This window comes from Acartia tonsa, chromosome 10 (genome assembly GCF_053477335.1).
Source record: "Acartia tonsa isolate MP-2025a chromosome 10, ASM5347733v1, whole genome shotgun sequence".
NCBI lineage: Eukaryota > Metazoa > Arthropoda > Copepoda > Calanoida > Acartiidae > Acartia > Acartia tonsa.
This window is the reverse complement of record NC_137269.1, coordinates 2,487,475-2,507,747: the sequence shown is the minus strand read 5'-3', so window position 1 is coordinate 2,507,747 and position 20,273 is coordinate 2,487,475. Positions and strand designations below refer to the sequence as shown.

Genomic DNA, 20,273 nt, shown 5'->3' with positions numbered 1-20,273 from the left:
AATTGTTGAGACTTTTTTTATTCTGTAATATTTGTTGATAGAAAAGGAAAATTATAGGTTATAGGGACTGGCAGCCATCAACAAATAAGCCAAAAAACTCTCTAATAATCATTTATATTCTAAATGTTTTTGGCAGCTCAATAAGCGACTTGATGACAGCTGCCAAGCTGAAGATTTAATGTTTAGAAATCAGTTTTGATGGTTTTCTTTGATCCATGACTGTGATGGCTGTGGTGGCTGGGTCTGAAATAAACAAAAATATAATTAATTAATTTGATGAACAAATGTTATTTTCTCAGCTGTTATTCAAGACCACTGTTTTTTTTGTGAAGATTCTCTGTACTATTTAGCATCTAGTATGCAATGCTCTTTTAAATCAACTTTTATTCCCATATTCCATGATTTTTTTGTGCTTTTCTATTTGACCCTCAACCATCTAACTATTTAATTGGTCAAATCCTATGAAATTTCCTAGAGTTTCCTTAGCCTTGCATGAATATATTAGTTATTTCTCGCATCGTATTATAAACGGCTTTCCGCGGATATAGAATGTACAATTATGAGATTAAAACTAGTTTTTTAGCCCCGAGGTGCTGAAGGCACCGGCTAAAAAAACAGGGTTTAATATTATGATTGTACATTTTTATATTCGTAGATAGCTGGATTTAATACGATGCTAGACATAGTTTTTTTCGTATGGATGAGAACCGGTTCTTATCCACCGGATTCGAATGAATACGAGAAAAGAATATTTAAGACTTGGGGAAAGTCTAACTCTTAGGCTATGTCTAGAGGTTTTGACCAAATATATCTATTTGTTCAGATCTATCAATTAATCTAATCATCTACATTTCTATCTATTTATCAATTAATATAACCATCTTTCTATCTATCAATTAACCAATCTAACCATCTATTATAACCTTCGTTGTTTATGTTGTTGGCTGATAATTGATCCTAATTCAGATTCTTCATCCATATCTGGTCCACTTTGGGGGGAGGAGGGGGAACCTAGCCCACTTTTAGCCTTTGCTCCGGCCTTAAAACAAAAACAGATTATAGTTTTGGTAAGAGGAGACTTTTGACCACTTTGAGTCCTTTTTCCCAGCCTTAAAATATACATTTGTGGAGTGGGGAACCTAACCCACTTTAAGACTTCGCTTCAACCTTCTAATAAACATTTGATTACTTTCGGGGGAGGAGGGGGAACCTAACTCACTTTTAGACTTTGCCCCAACTGCAATGTAAATATATCTCTTTGGGGGGAGGAGGGGGAACCTAGCCCACTTTTAGACCATGCTCCGGCCTTAAAATTAAAACAGATTATAGTTTTAGAAAGAGGAGACTTTTGACACCACTTGGAGGCCTTCGCTTTAGCCTTCTAATAAACATTTGATTACTTTCGGGGGAGGAGGGGGAACTTAACCCACTTTAAGACTTCACTTCAGCCTTAAAATAAACATATGATTACTTTAGGGGGAGGAGGGGGATCCTAACTTAATTTAAGACTTTGCCCCATCCTTAATATAAATATATCTCTTTGGGGGGAGGAGGGAGAACTTAGCCCACTTTAAGCCTTAGCTCCAGCCTTAAAATAAACTATGAGGGGCGGAGGAGGAACTTAAATCACTTTCACTATACCAAAGTTTTTAAGTCCAATTTTTTTTTTATAAAATCTGGTTCCAGTATATTTTCACCTCCCTCCCTGCATACTAGCGAAACAAAGAACGAAACTTGACTACCTTCACAGGAATCTCAAGGGATAAGACAATCGGCGATAATTTGATGTACATCCAAAATGATGATACACAAAATCACCCCTACTGTAGATTACAATTTGTGGTTGTTTGAACACTCAATTTCATGAACCAACCAAAGAAAGTTCAATGAAAGTCCCCAAAGAGTTAAGCCAACTCATAAAAAAACGTTATCATAAAACTTTGGGGACTAGTGTAATAAACAGTCCCCGCCATCACCTCTACCTTCAAGAGATTGTGGTATTCAGAGACAAGTTCTGACCAGACAACCGGCTCCAGATTCTTTGATAGAGTGTACAGCAAAAACCAATCTCCAATCTAGGAAATATATTTAAAAAGTAAGATAGATTAACATATGTATAAATAGATAGATAGAAAGATAGATTAATAAATAGATTTAAAGATAGATAGATAGAGAGAAAAGTAAGATGAAAATATAGACTGAAATATAGATAAAGTTTGTTACTTTTTTATATTTTCGATCATAACATTTCAAGGATTTGGCCATAACTCTGTAAAAAATGCTTTTAAAAAACACCTTTTTCTACTCAAGATACTAAAACAGTTAATTTGTAACCCCAAGTAATCAGTTTTGAATAATAAAAACTAATGAATATACTAAAAAATATGCAAATTTGTTAAAAAGAAAGATATTTCAAAACTGATTACTTGGGCTCACAAAGAAACTGTTTCAGTATCTTGGGTCGAAAAAGTTCTTTTTAAAAGCATTTTTGACAGAATTATGGCCAAATTCTTGTAATGTTATAAACGAACATATTAAAAAACTTACAGACTTTAGATAAAAAAAGATAGGTGAATAGATAGAAAGAAAAAAATTTTGGTAGATAAAAGGAAAGTTAGTCAGAAATGTAAAAAGAGTATAGATAGAAAGGTAATTAGATATACAGATAGATAGATATATAGGAATATAGATAAAAAGATATAGAGATAGAAAGTAAGACAATCAAAAAGAAAAATGAATAGATAGAAAGAAAGAAAAAGAGAAAGATAGATAATCAGACATACAGATAGATACTTATACATACATATGGATAGACAATCAGAGGAGTAGATATACAAAGGAATAGATAGACAAACAGACAGTCAAATTAATAGATATACACAGAGATAGATAGGTAGATATACATGTTTAGAAAGGGGGGAGGGTGAACCTCTCCTTAAAAATATTAACCTGTAGGTATTTACTAATATCATCTAGCTTTCTCAGAGTTTGACTTCTTTGAGCTCCTCCAGATCTTAAAAAGTTTGTTAATAACTTCTTTATATCTGAGCTGGATCTTTAAATCATTTAAATTCTTCGCGGGGTGATTTAGCGCACCATTGAAATGATTTAAAGATCCAGCTCTGGTTAAATGAGAAAATTCAAGCTGCCATCATTAAATTATGTACCTAGTTCATTTATTTGAGGTTTCTCCCTTAATTTTTAACATTACATACGGGGCCTCAGCGGTAAAGATAGGAGTGGGGGGTGTTATTAATCTTACCTGAGCATCATATTTCTAATACCAGGAGAGATAACAACCATAGAATTATATACCACAGAGTTATTAATCTTACCTGAGCATCATATTTCTAATACCAGGAGAGATAACAACTATAGAATTATATACCACAGAGTTATTAATCTTACCTGAGTATTATATTTCTACTACCAGGAGAGATAACAACCATAGAATTATATACCACAGAGTTATTAATCTTACCTGAGTATTATATTTCTAATACCAGGGGAGATAACAACTATAGAATTATATACCACAGAGTTATTAATCTTACCTGAGCATCATATTTCTAATACCAGGAGAGATAACAACCATAGAATTATATACCACAGAGTTATTAATCTTACCTGAGCATCATATTTCTAATACCAGGAGAGATAACAACTATAGAATTATATACCACAGAGTTATTAATCTTACCTGAGTATTATATTTCTACTACCAGGAGAGATAACAACCATAGAATTATATACCACAGAGTTATTAATCTTACCTGAGCATCATATTTCTAATACCAGGAGAGATAACAACCATAGAATTATATACTACAGAGTTATTAATCTTACCTGAGCATCATATTTCTAATACCAGGAGAGATAACAACCATAGAATTATATACCACAGAGTTATTAATCTTACCTGAGTATTATATTTCTAATACCAGGAGAGATAACAACCATAGAATTATATACCACAGAGTTATTAATCTTACCTGAGCATCATATTTCTAATACCAGGAGAGATAACAACTATAGAATTATATACCACAGAGTTATTAATCTTACCTGAGTATTATATTTCTAATACCAGGGGAGATAACAACCATAGAATTATATACCACAGAGTTATTAATCTTACCTGAGCATCATATTTCTAATACCAGGAGAGATAACAACCATAGAATTATAAACCACAGAGTTATTAATCTTACCTGAGCATCATATTTCTAATACCAGGAGAGATAACAACTATAGAATTATATACCACAGAGTTATTAATCTTACCTGAGTATTATATTTCTAATACCAGGAGAGATAACAACCATAGAATTATATACCACAGAGTTATTAATCTTACCTGAGCATCATATTTCTAATACCAGGGGAGATAACAACCATAGAATTATATACCACAGAGTTATTAATCTTACCTGAGTATCATATTTCTAATACCAGGGGAGATAACAACCATAGAATTATATACCACAGAGTTATTAATCTTACCTGAGCATCATATTTCTAATACCAGGAGAGATAACAACCATAGAATTATATACCACAGAGTTATTAATCTTACCTGAGCATCATATTTCTAATACCAGGAGAGATAACAACCATAGAATTATATACCACAGAGTTATTAATCTTACCTGAGCATCATATTTCTAATACCAGGAGAGATAACAACCATAGAATTATATACCACAGAGTTATTAATCTTACCTGAGCATCATATTTCTAATACCAGGAGAGATAACAACCATAGAATTATATACTACAGAGTTATTAATCTTACCTGAGCATCATATTTCTAATACCAGGAGAGATAACAACCATAGAATTATATACCACAGAGTTATTAATCTTACCTGAGCATCATATTTCTAATACCAGGAGAGATAACAACCATAGAATTATATACCACAGAGTTATTAATCTTACCTGAGTATTATATTTCTAATACCAGGAGAGATAACAACCATAGAATTATATACCACAGAGTTATTAATCTTACCTGAGCATCATATTTCTAATACCAGGAGGGATAACAACCATAGAATTATATACCACAGAGTTATTAATCTTACCTGAGCATCATATTTCTAATACCAGGAGAGATAACAACTATAGAATTATATACCACAGAGATATTAATCTTACCTGAGTATCATATTTCTAATACCAGGAGAGATAACAACTATAGAATTATATACCACAGAGTTATTAATCTTACCTGAGCATCATATTTCTAATACCAGGAGAGATAACAACTATAGAATTATATACCACAGAGTTATTAATCTTACCTAAGCATCATATTTCTACTACCAGGAGAGATAACAACTTTAGAATTATATACCACAGAGTTATTAATCTTACCTGAGCATCATATTTCTAATACCAGGAGAGATAACAACTTTAGAATTATATACCACAGAGTTATTAATCTTACCTGAGTATCATATTTCTAATACCAGGAGAGATAACAACTTTAGAATTATATACCACAGAGTTATTAATCTTACCTGAGTATCATATTTCTAATACCAGGAGAGATAACAACTATAGAATTATATACCACAGAGTTATTAATCTTACCTGAGTATCATATTTCTAATACCAGGAGAGATAACAACCATAGAATTATATACCACAGAGTTATTAATCTTACCTGAGTATTATATTTCTAATACCAGGAGAGATAACAACCATAGAATTATATACCACAGAGTTATTAATCTTACCTGAGCATCATATTTCTAATACCAGGAGAGATAACAACCATAGAATTATATACCACAGAGTTATTAATCTTACCTGAGCATCATATTTCTAATACCAGGGGAGATAACAACTATAGAATTATATACCACAGAGTTATTAATCTTACCTGAGCATCATATTTCTAATACCAGGGGAGATAACAACCATAGAATTATATACCACAGAGTTATTAATCTTACCTGAGCATCATATTTCTAATACCAGGAGAGATAACAACCATAGAATTATATACCACAGAGTTATTAATCTTACCTGAGCATCATATTTCTAATACCAGGAGAGATAACAACCATAGAATTATATACCACAGAGTTATTAATCTTACCTGAGCATCATATTTCTAATACTAGGAGAGATAACAACCATAGAATTATATACCACAGAGTTATTAATCTTACCTGAGTATCATATTTCTAATACCAGGAGAGATAACAACCATAGAATTATATACCACAGAGTTATTAATCTTACCTGAGTATCATATTTCTAATACTAGGAGAGATAACAACCATAGAATTATATACCACAGAGTTATTAATCTTACCTGAGCATCATATTTCTAATACTAGGAGAGATAACAACTATAGAATTATATACCACAGAGTTATTAATCTTACCTGAGCATCATATTTCTAATACTAGGAGAGATAACAACCATAGAATTATATACCACAGAAATCAGAGTTATTACACCAATTGCTGCCAACCAAAAGTAGAGCACAACAAATATTTTCTAAAATAAAGACTTTTTCAGTTTTTTAAAATTGCATCTATTTTTTTTTTCAAATTTAGTAATTTTGAGTATTAATTTTCTGGTTTTAAATGGGGGCAAGACTTAAAAAAACTGTTTCCCTATTGAGCACTTTCCCCATAATTCAACCACATAGGTTCTAATATATTTTCATTGCTTGCACTTAAAAAAAAACCTTTTACACATTTTTTCTACTTTGTGGAAACAATGCCAAAAATTTGAAATTGATGGGGTATCTGCTTCTAATAAATAAAATTATAAAGGGATCTAAAGGGATAAGACACTAGCGGATAGATTAATGTATATCCCCAATGATGATACACAAAATTATCCCTTCTATAAAATAAAATTTTTGGTTGAAACGTTTGAACACTCAACTTAATAGACCAATCAATCAAAATTCACTAAATTCCCCAAAGTTGTTAAGCCAGCAAATAAGACAACGTTTTTATAAACTCTGGGGACTAGTGTAATAAACAGCACAGTCTGATAAAACGTCAGACAACAACTAACAACTTTTAAAGTAGCTTCACTACTCAGAATATCTGACCTCGTTAATAATATTGATTGGAAGAATGCAGATGGCATCATGACGTTGGATTGTTCCTGTGGGACCATACCTGAAAATTTAGAATCATTCAAGGTTCTGCGAGGTTAATTTTAAATAAGTTTAAAATTGGATTTCTTAGAAAAAAATATTTTATAAGGGTTCATAAATCTTTTTAGAGGTGCAGGGTAGCCTGTCCCGAATTTGAAAAATTTTGTTAAAATTTTGGCCCCCAGCCAAAATATGGTTGATTTTGTGCAAAAAAATGACCTATGCAAAATATTTTTTCTGTCATGCAAAAATTGTGACGGTACAAGCACTTTGATATTTTGAGGCCCCCCTTATGGAGGTCAAAAATTCATTACATCAAAACTATGTCTTTATGGTGCTCCTAGGAAAGGCCTTGAGGAGTAGAATCAGGAAATTTTGTCTGTTTCAAAATATCTCATTCCTAGCCTGAGAAAATCTCAAAAAACCTCTACAAATTGGACAATTGTCAATAAACTCTAAAAAATGGTGTTTTTTTAGTCATTTCTTTGGCTAGGAACGAGATATTTTGAAACAGACAAAGTTTCCTGATTCTACTCCTCAAGGCCTTTTTTCTGGGAGCACCATAAAGCCACAGTTCTGATGCAATGAATTTTTGACCTCCATAAGGGTGGCCTCAAAATTTCAAAGTGCCTCAAAGAATAGTTGGAAACCTTCACTGGACCAATAAGAAGCTTTAACTTGTAAACCTTACTTTTGCATGGTACACTTGGTGACCTTGGGAAATATTCTGGCCATAGGATCCTGCCTCCAGACTGGATCATCCTCCATCAAGGACACTACCTGCCAACCATACTTGCTGAATTCCCAGTCTAGATAGATTGAAAATATTGGCTACTTAAGATATAAAAGAATTTAAGAATATATATGCAGTTTTTAAAAATTGTTTTAGGTACTGTGATTTTAAACACAATATTTTCCTATATAGATCTGAACGATATGGATCCTGAAGCAACAAAGCACGGCGTTTTGTAAAAGTTAAAAATTTGAAGATTCTGTTTTGTAAAAGTTTTCGCAAATATAGGTATTAAATGATATATAATTGATATTTGATATCATACTCCCAGTAGATAGAAGACAAAAATTAAGAATAGAAGATAGATGGATTGATTTAGAGACACTACCTACAATTTATACTTTCAACAAAGATAGATAGTAGACAGAAATTAAGAATAGTAGACATATAATAGATGGATTGATTTAGAAATCTTGAATTAGAGACACTACCTGCCATTCATACGTGCAATACTCCCAGTCAAGATAGATAGAAAATAGGATAGATAGTTGATATTCATAAAAATTAGGATATTTAATAAATATCCAATGTCCCACTGAAAGTAGATAGAATTTATGAATTACCAAATCTATTCTCTAAATCACGACAGAAAGGAACTCAAGAAACTAGAAAAATAGCTTAAAACTATCCCAAGACTAAAGTGTGAAAATAAAAAAAGACTAAAAGCCATCAAGGGACCTATGTGAAGTTTATCTAAAATATGGAACCCAATCAGTTCAGTAGTTATTGAGTTATTAAGCTTTTGACAAAAAAAATTGTTACTGTTTTTTATAGTAGTATATAAAAGTTTTTGAACATTCATGAAAATCTTACCCAGGAAAATCTCTAAGAGGATGAGGTTAAAGATGACATTGATGAGGTAAAGAAATCTTACAAAGAACAACTTGACTGCCCAGGTGTTGTGAGTGTACAGGCTGTCCTTTAGGTACCTAAAGAAAAATATTTATACGTAGATAACAGCTATAAAATTAAAAAGGTTAACTTTTAGCATACTCTCATTAGAACACAGTGGGATCTTTTGAAAAAAATCGGGACATCCAAAAAATCTAAAATCAACTTTTATCTATCCTTGGACCTAATAATGGCTGTAAGTAGACAGCTAGAAAAGAAATTTTTAAAAAATATTAATTTTTGGCGGGTTTATGCCATTTTTAAAAAAGGTAGTGAAAAATTTCTTTTCAGTTTTGATGATTTTCCAGATTTTTTTACACAATTTTTTCAAGGCAACAAAAAATACATTTATGTTCATCTTATGAAAAAAAAAAATTTGTTGAGGTACTTTTCATTTTAAAAAATATTTTTTTGGTGGTGTAAATTGACATTTTGTGAGAAAATTTCACCAAAAATATTAAGATTTTTAACCCCAAAAAATCAGTTTTCTCCATTTTACCCAAAAACGGACAGGAGGCCCCGGGTTTTGCAATAATAATATCAATATACAACATGTATTGTGTATAAAACAGTTTTCACAACCTGGGGCCTCTTGTCCGTTTTTGAGTAATTGAGCATTTTACATTGCATGGTTTGAACAATTTCGTTCTTGTTAATTTCAAATTTTCCCCCGTTAGAGGGGGAAGGAGTCATTTTAGAGCCCAAAGTCATCTCTGCAATATTTTCAAACTTATTAAGGCGGATCTTTCTTGACTTATGCATCATTTGCCTCTGGCGAACCGTTTCGCTGTTATTTGCCGCCGTTGGCGTGATTTTTAACGATTTTTGCCGTTCTCGCGGTTTTAATGGACATTTAAGGGATAAAGGAGTCGTTAAAATAAAGATGACTTAAAAATAGTTTTATTTTAGCAATTAAATTTGCTAAATTTCATGTGTTCTTAAAAAATTTGCAGTTCTAACTGGTTTTGGTCCAGCAGAAATTCAAATTTGGGAATTAATTATAATATTGCAAAAACATTATATACGCATCAGAGAGAGAGAGAAAAATATACGTTTGAGAGATAATATAATTTAAGTAATTATGCTTATATTCTTATACAAACTTTAAATGAAAATAGCTAGACCTAGAATAAAGGTATTAACACAAAATCAAAAGTGTTTTGAAAATTATGTTATTGTTGTTTATATCTGTAAAAAAAATATTTGAAAACATGCCTTATAAGTGTCCTATTTTACTTATACTGGACCTACCTAAAAATGCCGGGACTCGAAATGGGTGCACCTGACGCTATATTCTTGTTCACAAACATTGTTTGCATTGAAGAAATATTTACATAGACGTTGACGGTTGATTTTGTTAAAATATTCCTATCCTAACTAAAGTTATGAAGTTTTATAGATTTTTTAAAAATAGGGTAGCTTCGCTCCTCCAAAACAGCAAGACGTACTTACCAAATGCACATTAGAAGTTAACAGAGGCAAAATTTAAGTTATTTCCGAGTTAAAGCAAAAGAAATTACATCATTTCTTCAAATACAAGCTTATTTATTGAAGTTTACTTTTGTCTACTCTAAATGTCCCGTTTTTTGGCAAAAGATCCCACTGTGTAGAAATAAAACAGATTAAAGCTGCAGGCATCCTAATAATATTTGAAGATATCATTAAGAAACTTCTTATAAGAGAAGCTGCAAAATTTCTATTAAGAACAAGGATGGCAACATACATTTAAGCTAAGCACTGAAACGATAGGACAAACGGACATTAACACTTGTATAGTGTCAGAATATAAATGTATAAGAGTCGAAGCAAAATTGTAAGTAAATTTGTTGAAAATCTGCTTGATACAGGATAATGTTTATAGACATACTTACATTTTTAGCACTTGATTATAGAGTTGCATCGCTTATAACATCATACTTTATTGTCCCAGGAATCAATTTACAAAAAATCAGATCAATCGGATGATTAGATCACATAAAAATTAGTTGTTAAAAGAGTAAAAAAAATGAACATGTTTAAAATGGACGTACGGACATTCTGGTAACGGTTATAGAGTTGCTACGCTTTCTATATCGTACCTAACTACTACAGGAATCACCATACAAAGTTTGGAATCGATAGGACAATTCTAACCTACAATTGGGTACAATAAAACGATTACTTACTTGGCTAAAACTTTCTCCCTAGAATGGCGGTCATCCTTGTCCAGAACCAGATTATGCAGTCCAGATATTATGTTCTTTATCTAATAATAAAGGTTAAATATGATCAAAGGTAATAAGCAAAAATAAAGAAAGGCCTTTATATGAGAATATGGAACAAGTTGGGTTTTTAGTGAAAATAAAATTTTGTAACATAAAAAATGAAAAAATGCAAAATCAAATTATATTTTTTTGTAAGTTTCATTAAAAAATGTTAGGGATGGTTAAAATAACTATATAGGGTTGAATTTTGATTTTTTAGTATAGATTTACCTTCGGTATTTGGCCATTAATTTTTTAGCTCATTTTTAAGTCCAAAATCAAGTTATGTAGCTGTGTATTATGTAGCTGGACAAAGTGTCCCAAAAATCATCAATGTGACTTCATAAGAATGTGGGAGATGAGAGGAGAAGTGGTAAAGAAAACCCCTAAAAAAGAGATGGATAACTCCTCATTTTTATGGCGTCATAAGGCTGAGCTGAGTTTTTGAGACACTTTGTCCAGCTACGTGTATTATTGATAGTTGAATTGTTCGATTTTCCTAGTTTCTATAATGCTAAAAAGTTTAACTAAATATATTGAAACGCTTTGATTAACAGATTTGAATATTTTCAAAGCTCAAAGCTAACCACCTAATAAGTTTTAAATGTAAAAACACACATACTAAAATTTGATATTATCTTATACCTTTAGATAATATAAGGGGGAAGTAGGTTGTGCTAAAATTCCGTAAAAGTGTGAGTTTTAAGGCTTTAAGTAGTAGAACGATAATATTCACTAAATATTTTTCACTAATATTTTTGTCTACAGTTCTTTTCAATAAGGAATACACATATTAAGTGAGTTATTATTGTTTTACTACTGTTTTTAAGTCTTAAAACTTACACTTTTACGGAATTTTAGCACAACCTACCTCCCCCTTTATTCAGAATCTAAAATTATGTAATAGTTATTTATCGCATCGTATTATAGACAGCTTTCCGTGGGTAGTAATTTGAAAAGTTTAAAGAATAAAACGCGTTTCATCACACCGTAGGGACCAAATGCCTGGGCTAACCAAACTAATCAAAATATTATGATTTTAATTCGTGAAAAATTCTCTATCATACAAGTTTTTCAGTATGACTGAGAACAAATTCTAATCCTGCGGATTTTAATAGGTTTCAAAGCCATGCTATAAATTAAATAATTACCTTTCCTCCTTCCCAGTACTTGAAAATCAGATGTGGTAGATAAAACAAAGCAGCCTGAAATATTTTCATAACTTTAATGTTTTAAAAAGATCAATTGAAAATTGATTACAAATTTTTTCTCTAATTTCAGAAGTTGTACGACAGATAACCCAACTATTGCAAAAGCTATTTTCAGCTATTCCGGTCAAAGGGAAAAGCGATATAATGCATAAAAGATTTATACATTATATACATTCAAAATTTTAATTTTTCAAATTTTGATTTTTTTGGAAGTTTGAAGCTTTTTAGCTGGAAGTAAATATTGACATAAGATGAGGGTGATATGTACACAATCGGAAACTACAATTTAGCTGACCTTTAAAAACAAGGATGACAACATTCATAAATAGAGAAACACAAAAAAATTATGGATTGAGAAATGGTCAAAGTGAGCTATAAATCAAATACTCATAATAGAAGAAAATCACCAAACCTAGCTTTATAAGAAATATAATATTTGTCTTGGTAGCATGGTTGTTGGACCGACGGACAAACTCAATTGTTTACTGAAGGCTTCTAGGGGCACTTGAGGTGGAAGCGGAACGGGGGGGGGGGCATGTTTTGTCACTCCCCCCATTTTTATTTTTTTAGAATAGTTATAAACCTTCCCATGACCTATGAGAAGCTACATTGTAAAGAGAAACCATATCGGTTCAGCAATGATCAAGATCCTTCGGTATACACAGACAGACACAAACAGACATCCTGTAACTTGTATAAAAGCATACAAACCTGAAGGAAAAGTAGAAAAGAGACCCACTGATAATAAGCTTTATACTTGACCTCAGCTCCATTCCCCACACCAGGGTGGGCTTGACCATCTGCGCTACCTAAATGATATTTTCCAGTATATTTTTTCTAGATACTAGCGTCTACGCCTTTAGAGGCCTCTAGGAGCACTTGGCACTTGCGGAGGAAGGAGTCGAATTTGATAACCCAATTTCTTATTTTAGATTTTAAAAGAAAAGGAAAAAGAAATTTTTTGGGGGGGATTTTTCATTTTTTGGGGGGTTTGGGGGTGTCCCATCCCCCAAGAAAATAGTTATAAACCTTCCCGGGACCTATGAGAAGCTACCCTGTTAAGGAGAACCCTATCGGTTCAGCGGTTAGCGAGATCCTTTGGTACAAACACCTAGACACACAAACACCCAGACAAACAAACAGACATCCTGTTACTTCAGTATAAGGATACATATATACAGTTATACCCTTTGTTATAGAGAGGTTTTACTATAAAAAAAGAAGCTCTTATTTTTTCCAGGATAGATTATTTAAAAAAATCACTTCTAGATCAATACTATTATATGTAAAATATTTTTATCTAATCCTCTTATATTAAGTAGTAAGCTTTTTTTGTCTGTAGCGAAGGATCTAACAAACCGCTGAACCGATATGGTTATTATTACAGTGTAGCTTATTATATATCCAGTGAGGGTATTTCCACACTCCCAATTAAAAAATGCCAAACCCCCCCAAAAAAACAAATATTTTTTTCTTTTTCGTTTTAAGTGCCCCTAGAATCTTCTAATAATCGGATGTTTATTTATCTGACCGCTAAGAAAAAAAGTAAAAAAAAAACTTTTTAAATTGTAAATAAGGCCAAAAAATTACTTATTATGTACAGAATATGTACTGTACAAAATCCGACCATAAATTTGCCTTCCATCAACAAGGCATTAATTTTCCCTAGGGATCTTAAGGGATAAGACAGTGGACGATAGATTGATATAAATAATCCATGTGACGTCATAAAAATGAGGAATTATCCATCTGTTTTTTAGGTGTTTTCATTCCCACTTCTCCTCTTATCTCCCTCATTTTTATGACGTCACAAGGATAATTTTGACACAATTTGGTCTTTGTCATATATAAATCCCCAGTTATGATAAATTAAATTACCCGTAAATTATTGGTTGAAAAGTTTGAACACTGCTAATTTGGAACCAATTAATATATTTTCAATAAAAGAACCCAAAGTTTTTGAGCCACATAACTTTGGGTACCAGTATAAAGCCTCACCTATCCAAGGTACAATAAATGTGGACTGTATGTAACAATACGTATTGATTACTCTCTTGGGAATGACCCAAGCAAAGTCTGGCCCCACCTAGAATATAGAATCGTCCTGTCACATTAAAACCAGGGTTCGGAAGCCGCGCGTAAGCCGCGTGTAAGCCTCAGTGAAATCTTCATTTTATCACTATAAAATTCAGCTGGATGTATAAAACGGCTCTTTAGCAGACAATCCTTCTTCCTGAATTTTTTTTTCTGCTCACAAGCAGGTTTAAAACTGAGGCTTATGCGCGGCTGAGGCGCGGCTTCCGAACCCTGATTAAAACTGTTCTAACAATCAAACCTGTCCAAAATTGATTTTTGTAACATAATGTTTAAAATTGACAAATTTTTAAAATTATAAGGTATTAAAAATATTAGAGTAAAACACTAGAGGGAGAAAGGGTTAAATAACTGTATCTCCCCATCGCAACCGTCTTGTGCAACTTTTCTATTGGGTCATAGAAAATCAACCAATGGTGTCGCTTCTTAACACAGCCAAGTAGCAGAAAATAATTTAGAAGCAGACGGAAGAGTTCTTTGAAAAAGGAAGGGAGGTAGTTGTCTGTATATATATACATCTTTACTATAGATCTGTTTTAAAAACCAAAGGTTGTAGTAAAAATCTCTACACGTAATTTGTTGAATCACCAGGGATCTCAAGGGATAAGACAATGGAGGATAAATTGATGTACAGCCCCAATGATGATAAACAAATGACCCCTTCCGTAGATTAAAATTATGGCTAACAAATGTGGACATTGATACTTGGGGACTTGGGTACCAGTGTAATTTAAAGTCCAATGTACCCTCCTTCCCAGGTGTTTTACCTTTAATCAAAAACATTTTAAAAAGAAAATTTGTCAAAATTAAACATTATGCCACAAAGTCAATTTGAATCTGGTTTGATTGTATGCATTTGGGAGAAACTGACATATTACCTACTCCTGGTACGATAAAGGTGCTCTGTATGTAACAATAGGTGTTGATAACGCCCTTGGGTATAATCCAGGAATCATCAGAACCAACCTACAATCACAATATCTCTGGCCACATTATCGGTTAGAAAGTGTACACAAATTTGTCACCAAATGGCAGTTATTTTTTTCCATTGCGTTCGCATTATAAGTCATCTATAAATAGTCGTATTTTTTAGGATTAAACTTAATCAAATTATGTACAAATTTCTTCTCTCGTATGAGTCAGCAATGAGTAGCAGTAGCCCCGCAGATTTAGGAACCCCCCCGCAGGGGTTAGGCATAGAAACTTTCAGGGGAAATATCATTAAGATTATCGCTTAAAAAGTTTAGACAACTGTTTAAAATTTCATTTTTAAGCCATTAAATGAAAGAACGCGTTTTTAAATTCAACATTCAAATTAGGAGAGGGAGGGGACATTGGAATGTAAAATGTACTAGTCCCAGAGTTTTATAAACACGATCTCTCATTCAATGTCTTAAAACTTTGGGGTCTTACATTTAATCTTGATCTGGTTGTTCAAACTTTTTAAACAATTATTTTAATCTACATTAGGGTAATTTTTGTTCATGGTAATTGAAAGTTTACATGATAAATTTTTCTTTCATTGTCTTACCCCTCCTCTAGATTAATATTATGGTACAAAAATTTGAACCTTGCTATTTTAAACTAATTTTAAACTATTTTAGACTACTCTATAATTCTGTATATCCGTCTGTCCGTCCGTCAGTCAGTTTGTTAGCCATTTATATGAAGGTAATGTCATTTTCGCCGTTTTTAATCAAGATAGACTGATATTTTTTAGTGAAGATTCCTAATACCTAGTCTATACATTCTATTATCCGTCTGTCTGTTGTTCATACTTAAAATAAAGTGTGTTACCTTTTTTTATGTTTTATTATCATTTGGCCACAACTTGGTAAAAAATGCACACAAATCAGACCTTTTTTGACCGAAGATGCTCAAATGGTTCCTTTACAAGCCCAGTCAATCAGTTTTAAGATATCTTTATATTTCAAGGAAAATTTATGAAAATAATAAAAAACGGCAAATTTGGGTGTTACCTTTTATATGCACAGATACCATAAAATCAACAGAAAAAATACTTATTTTTACTTTTCTATCATTTTTAAAGTTTGATTCTGTTAAATTGGCTATTCTTGAAGGAATTTATGCATTGATTATACTGAAATATAATATTGGACAGAAATTAATGTATTTCAAAGAAAGAAATTTTGGAAAATAAGAAATTCGACCTCTATCACTTCAGAGGACAGCTGCCAACCTCCAGTTGACAGGATGTAGTTAAATACTTGTTAGCAATAATAATTAGCCTAAAAAGTAAAACAAAATTTTTTTTAATATTGTAAAAAATTGATAATCTAAATCTTAATTTTGGGGATGATGATCTTAAAGACGCTATTACTGTTGGTGATGAAGACCCAGATGGTATCCAAATACATAAGCATTATGACAACTTATCTATTAAACTATGGTCCGATTTTTGTATTTGTAGCATTCTCCAATCAAGAGAAATCCCAAAACATACAATCATGGTTTTTAAATTCTCTAATTCATAAGGTAAATATAGTAGTTTTTAAAAGATGGTTATATTTCTTGTTACAACTTTTAATTGGAGGCTGCTACAAATACAAAAATTAGACCATAGTTCAATAGATGAGTTGTCATAATGCTCATGTACTTGGATATGATCTGGGTCATCATCACCACCAGTAAGAGCGTCCTTCAGATTATCATCCCCAAAATTAAGACTTAGATTAAACTTTTTTTACCATATTAAAAAACTTTTTGTTTTACTTTTTGGGCTAATTATTATTGCTAACAAGTATTAAACTATATCCTGTCAACTGGAGGTTAGCAGCTGTCCCCTGAAGTGATAGAGGTCGAATTTCTTATTTTTAAAATTTTCTTTCTTTGAAATACATTAATTTCTGCCCAATATTATGTTTCAGTATATTTCAATGCATAAATCCCTTCAAGAATAGCCAATTTAACAGAATCAAACTTAAAAATGACAGAAAAGTAAAAATAAGTATTTTTTTTTGTTGATTTTATGGTATCTGTGCATATAAAAGGTAACACCCAAATTTGGTGTTTTTTAGTATTTTCATAAATTTTTCTTGAAATATAAAAATATCTTAAAACTGATTGACTGGGCTTGTAAAGGAACCATTTGAGTATCGTTGGTAGAAAAAGGTCTGATTTGTGAGCATTTTTGAAAAAGTTGTGGCCAAATAATAATAAAACATAAAATAAAGTAACACACTTTATATAAAAAGATTTATAAAAGTTTCGTGATTTTCTGCATTTTTAATTTTTTTATGACAAATAAACATGTTCTATAACATAGTCTGTTTGTCCATCCATCGTATTTTGTGCTTCGCTACTTATGTATGTTGTCATCCTTGTTTTTTTAAAACTTACCATTGCACATGCAATATTAGCTCCATTCCCAACCCATTCCAAAGCAGTCACCAATAAACAGCAGCTGGACGTTTCATTGATTTATCATTTCACTATCAGGAAATAGCCTAAATCCTCCCTAAGAAATTTATAAAGCCTCCCTATAATTTTTAAAAGTTAAGTTTTTGTATAATTAGGGTCGGTCCGTCTGTACGTCCGTACGCCTGTAAAGGTTAGCTCTTTACGTTAATCTAGACATTGTTCTTGTTCTAGCGATTTAAAACTTTGCAGGATGATTCCTATAACAGTTAGGTACGATTTAGAAAACGTAGCAATTCTATATCATCATCACCACGTACGTCTGTATGATTTTTTTCTTTTTGACAACTTTTTTTTGTATGAAATTATTATCCTTTACATCCGACTTTCGGAATACTGATTCTTAGAACAGCAAGGTACAAAATTACAATCGAATCATCTCTATATTCAAGTCCTTAACATGTAAGTCCTTGAACAGAATCCTGTATTTACGCAATTTTTTAACAAGTTTAGACAATTTTAATTTTTGTTTATAGTTTTATATTTATAAAATGATAAATTAGCTCTCCTGATGAAAATAAGCGTAGTAGCTCTATAATGTAGCAACGCTACGGGTCCCTCAGTTTTGACTGCGCCGATCTAAATATTAAAATTTTTTTAATAGCAAAGCTTATCTGTGATTCACTTCGTCTGTTCGTCAGTCAGTAAGTAAATAACTCTATGAGATAATGTAATTTCTAGGCTTCTATTTAAGCTAGACTGCTACGTTCATGTAGGCATGTCAGAATTGTCCTGTCGATTTCAAACTTTGTATGATAATTTCTGTAATGGTTAGGTATGATTTAGAAAGCGTAGCAACTCTATGATCGTTACCAGTTACCAGAATGTCCGTACGTCCATTTTAAACATGTTGATTTTTAACTTTTTTAACAACATTTGTATGTGATATAATCATCCGATTGATCTGATTTTTGGATTACTGATTCCTATCACAACTCGGTACAATATTATAAGCGAATCATCTCTATAATTAGGTCCTAAAAATGTTAGTATGTCCTTAAACAGTATTCTGTATTTAAGAAGTTTTGCAACAAATTTACGTATAATTTTGTCAAAACTTATATATTCATATTTTGTATATTCAGTTCTGACACTCAACAAAAGTTAATGTTCGTCTGTCATACCGTTTCAGAGCTTCGCTTTTATGGATGTTGTCATCCTTCTTAAGTTTCCCTTTACCAATAAGCAACTAGTATATAATTTACTTTTTTCGTTGGTCTATAAATTATGCGAAAAAGACCAAAAACGCAACTTACCTTTTTTCCAATCGGCACAGCACTTTTTATGCTGGAGAATAAACCCAACATTTTTAAACCTAATATTATAAATTAAATATATAATATTATAAATCTAAAATACAAAGTAGCTTGATGTCTGACTGTCCGTCCGTCTGTCTATCCCTTAAGATCTCGGTAACCACTGAACCGATCGGATTCTACTCTTAAGGGATTTTTGCTACTGGTCCTGTTGGTTTTAGGCTATTTTCTTTGGGGGTGGGACACCCCCAACCCCCCCAAAAAACAAAAATCTCCTTTATTTTTTAAAAATTGTTTGAAATTAGTGGTGGTAGCTCCAAAAGTACTTGGAGGGAAAGAGATAAAGGGCGTGGAAGGGGAATTCGTTATTTTAGCCAGCTGCGTTCTTTACTTTATTAGAGAACATAAATTATGTAAGATCCAAGTTATAATAATATATCCAGTAAAAGGGCACAGCAAAAAAAATAAGAAAAATTGTTTTAACATATAAATTTGAGAGTCAACTCTCAGTTTGAATGGATAGGTTAGGTTAGATTATTTTGAGCATAGGGTAGTCCCGCAGGTTTAAGTCCTCCATCAGGGGCTACTTAAATGAAAAAAGTTAATCCTAACTTTTTTCCATGAATTCTAAAGATAAGAAAGGGGTGTTTTTGTGCTCGCTAGGCATTTGAGGAAAAGCACTAATCAAACATTAACTCAATTATAATAAACGAACATATATTGCCCTTGTTATTATTTATTATTTTCACAGTTTAGCTTTATAAATATTACTAAAATATGTTAAGGACATGAATTGTTTACATCTTTACTTTTTTTATAGCGTAGCTACTCTGTGTCACTTCGGCTTTATCCGTTCGTCCATACGTCCCCTTTTACGTGATAAACTCGTTTTTACATTTATTTTAAATATATGAAAAATGTTTGAAAGCTTATTTGAAAGAACGTGTCCTAACTTTTGTGATTTTTTTATTTAACCCATTCGTGACAAGCTCCCAAAGTTCAAAGTTTTGATTCACCGGGGTTCAACAAAATTTTTTCTTCTTCAATAATTACTCAACAGAATTCAAAAAGAAAGGTGTCAAATTAAAGATCTTACTATTTTTGTTGATAATGGCAATTTTCTTTATTTTTTTTGCGTTTTTTTGCCTTAAAACCAACTTAATTAAAAAAAAACTTTAAATGATTCAAAAATAAGAGGTCTACAAAAAAAACCG

At 31.9% G+C, this 20,273-nt stretch overlaps 1 protein-coding gene across 2 annotated transcripts; it reads right to left on the bottom strand.

Moving 5' to 3' along the window:
• Positions 1-96: 96 nt before the first annotated feature.
• LOC145330895 (innexin inx2-like) lies at positions 97-19,117 on the bottom strand. Of its 2 annotated transcripts, none has more exons than XM_080175562.1 (15): positions 19,060-19,117; positions 18,315-18,382; positions 17,726-17,792; positions 15,244-15,331; positions 12,983-13,080; positions 12,212-12,265; positions 10,983-11,062; positions 8,740-8,855; positions 7,825-7,942; positions 7,086-7,155; positions 6,402-6,517; positions 2,950-3,013; positions 1,983-2,075; positions 924-1,039; positions 97-243 (listed from the first exon to the last, which is right to left on the bottom strand). In XM_080175562.1, the coding sequence occupies exons 1-15, from the start codon at positions 19,108-19,110 to the stop codon at positions 183-185; spliced, it is 1,260 nt and encodes a 419-aa protein (XP_080031688.1). In that variant the 5' UTR covers positions 19,111-19,117; the 3' UTR covers positions 97-182. The 2 variants fall into 2 exon arrangements, with proteins under 2 accessions (XP_080031688.1, XP_080031689.1); XM_080175563.1 differs by lacking the exon at positions 15,244-15,331 and adding an exon at positions 14,270-14,357.
• Positions 19,118-20,273: the final 1,156 nt, after the last annotated feature.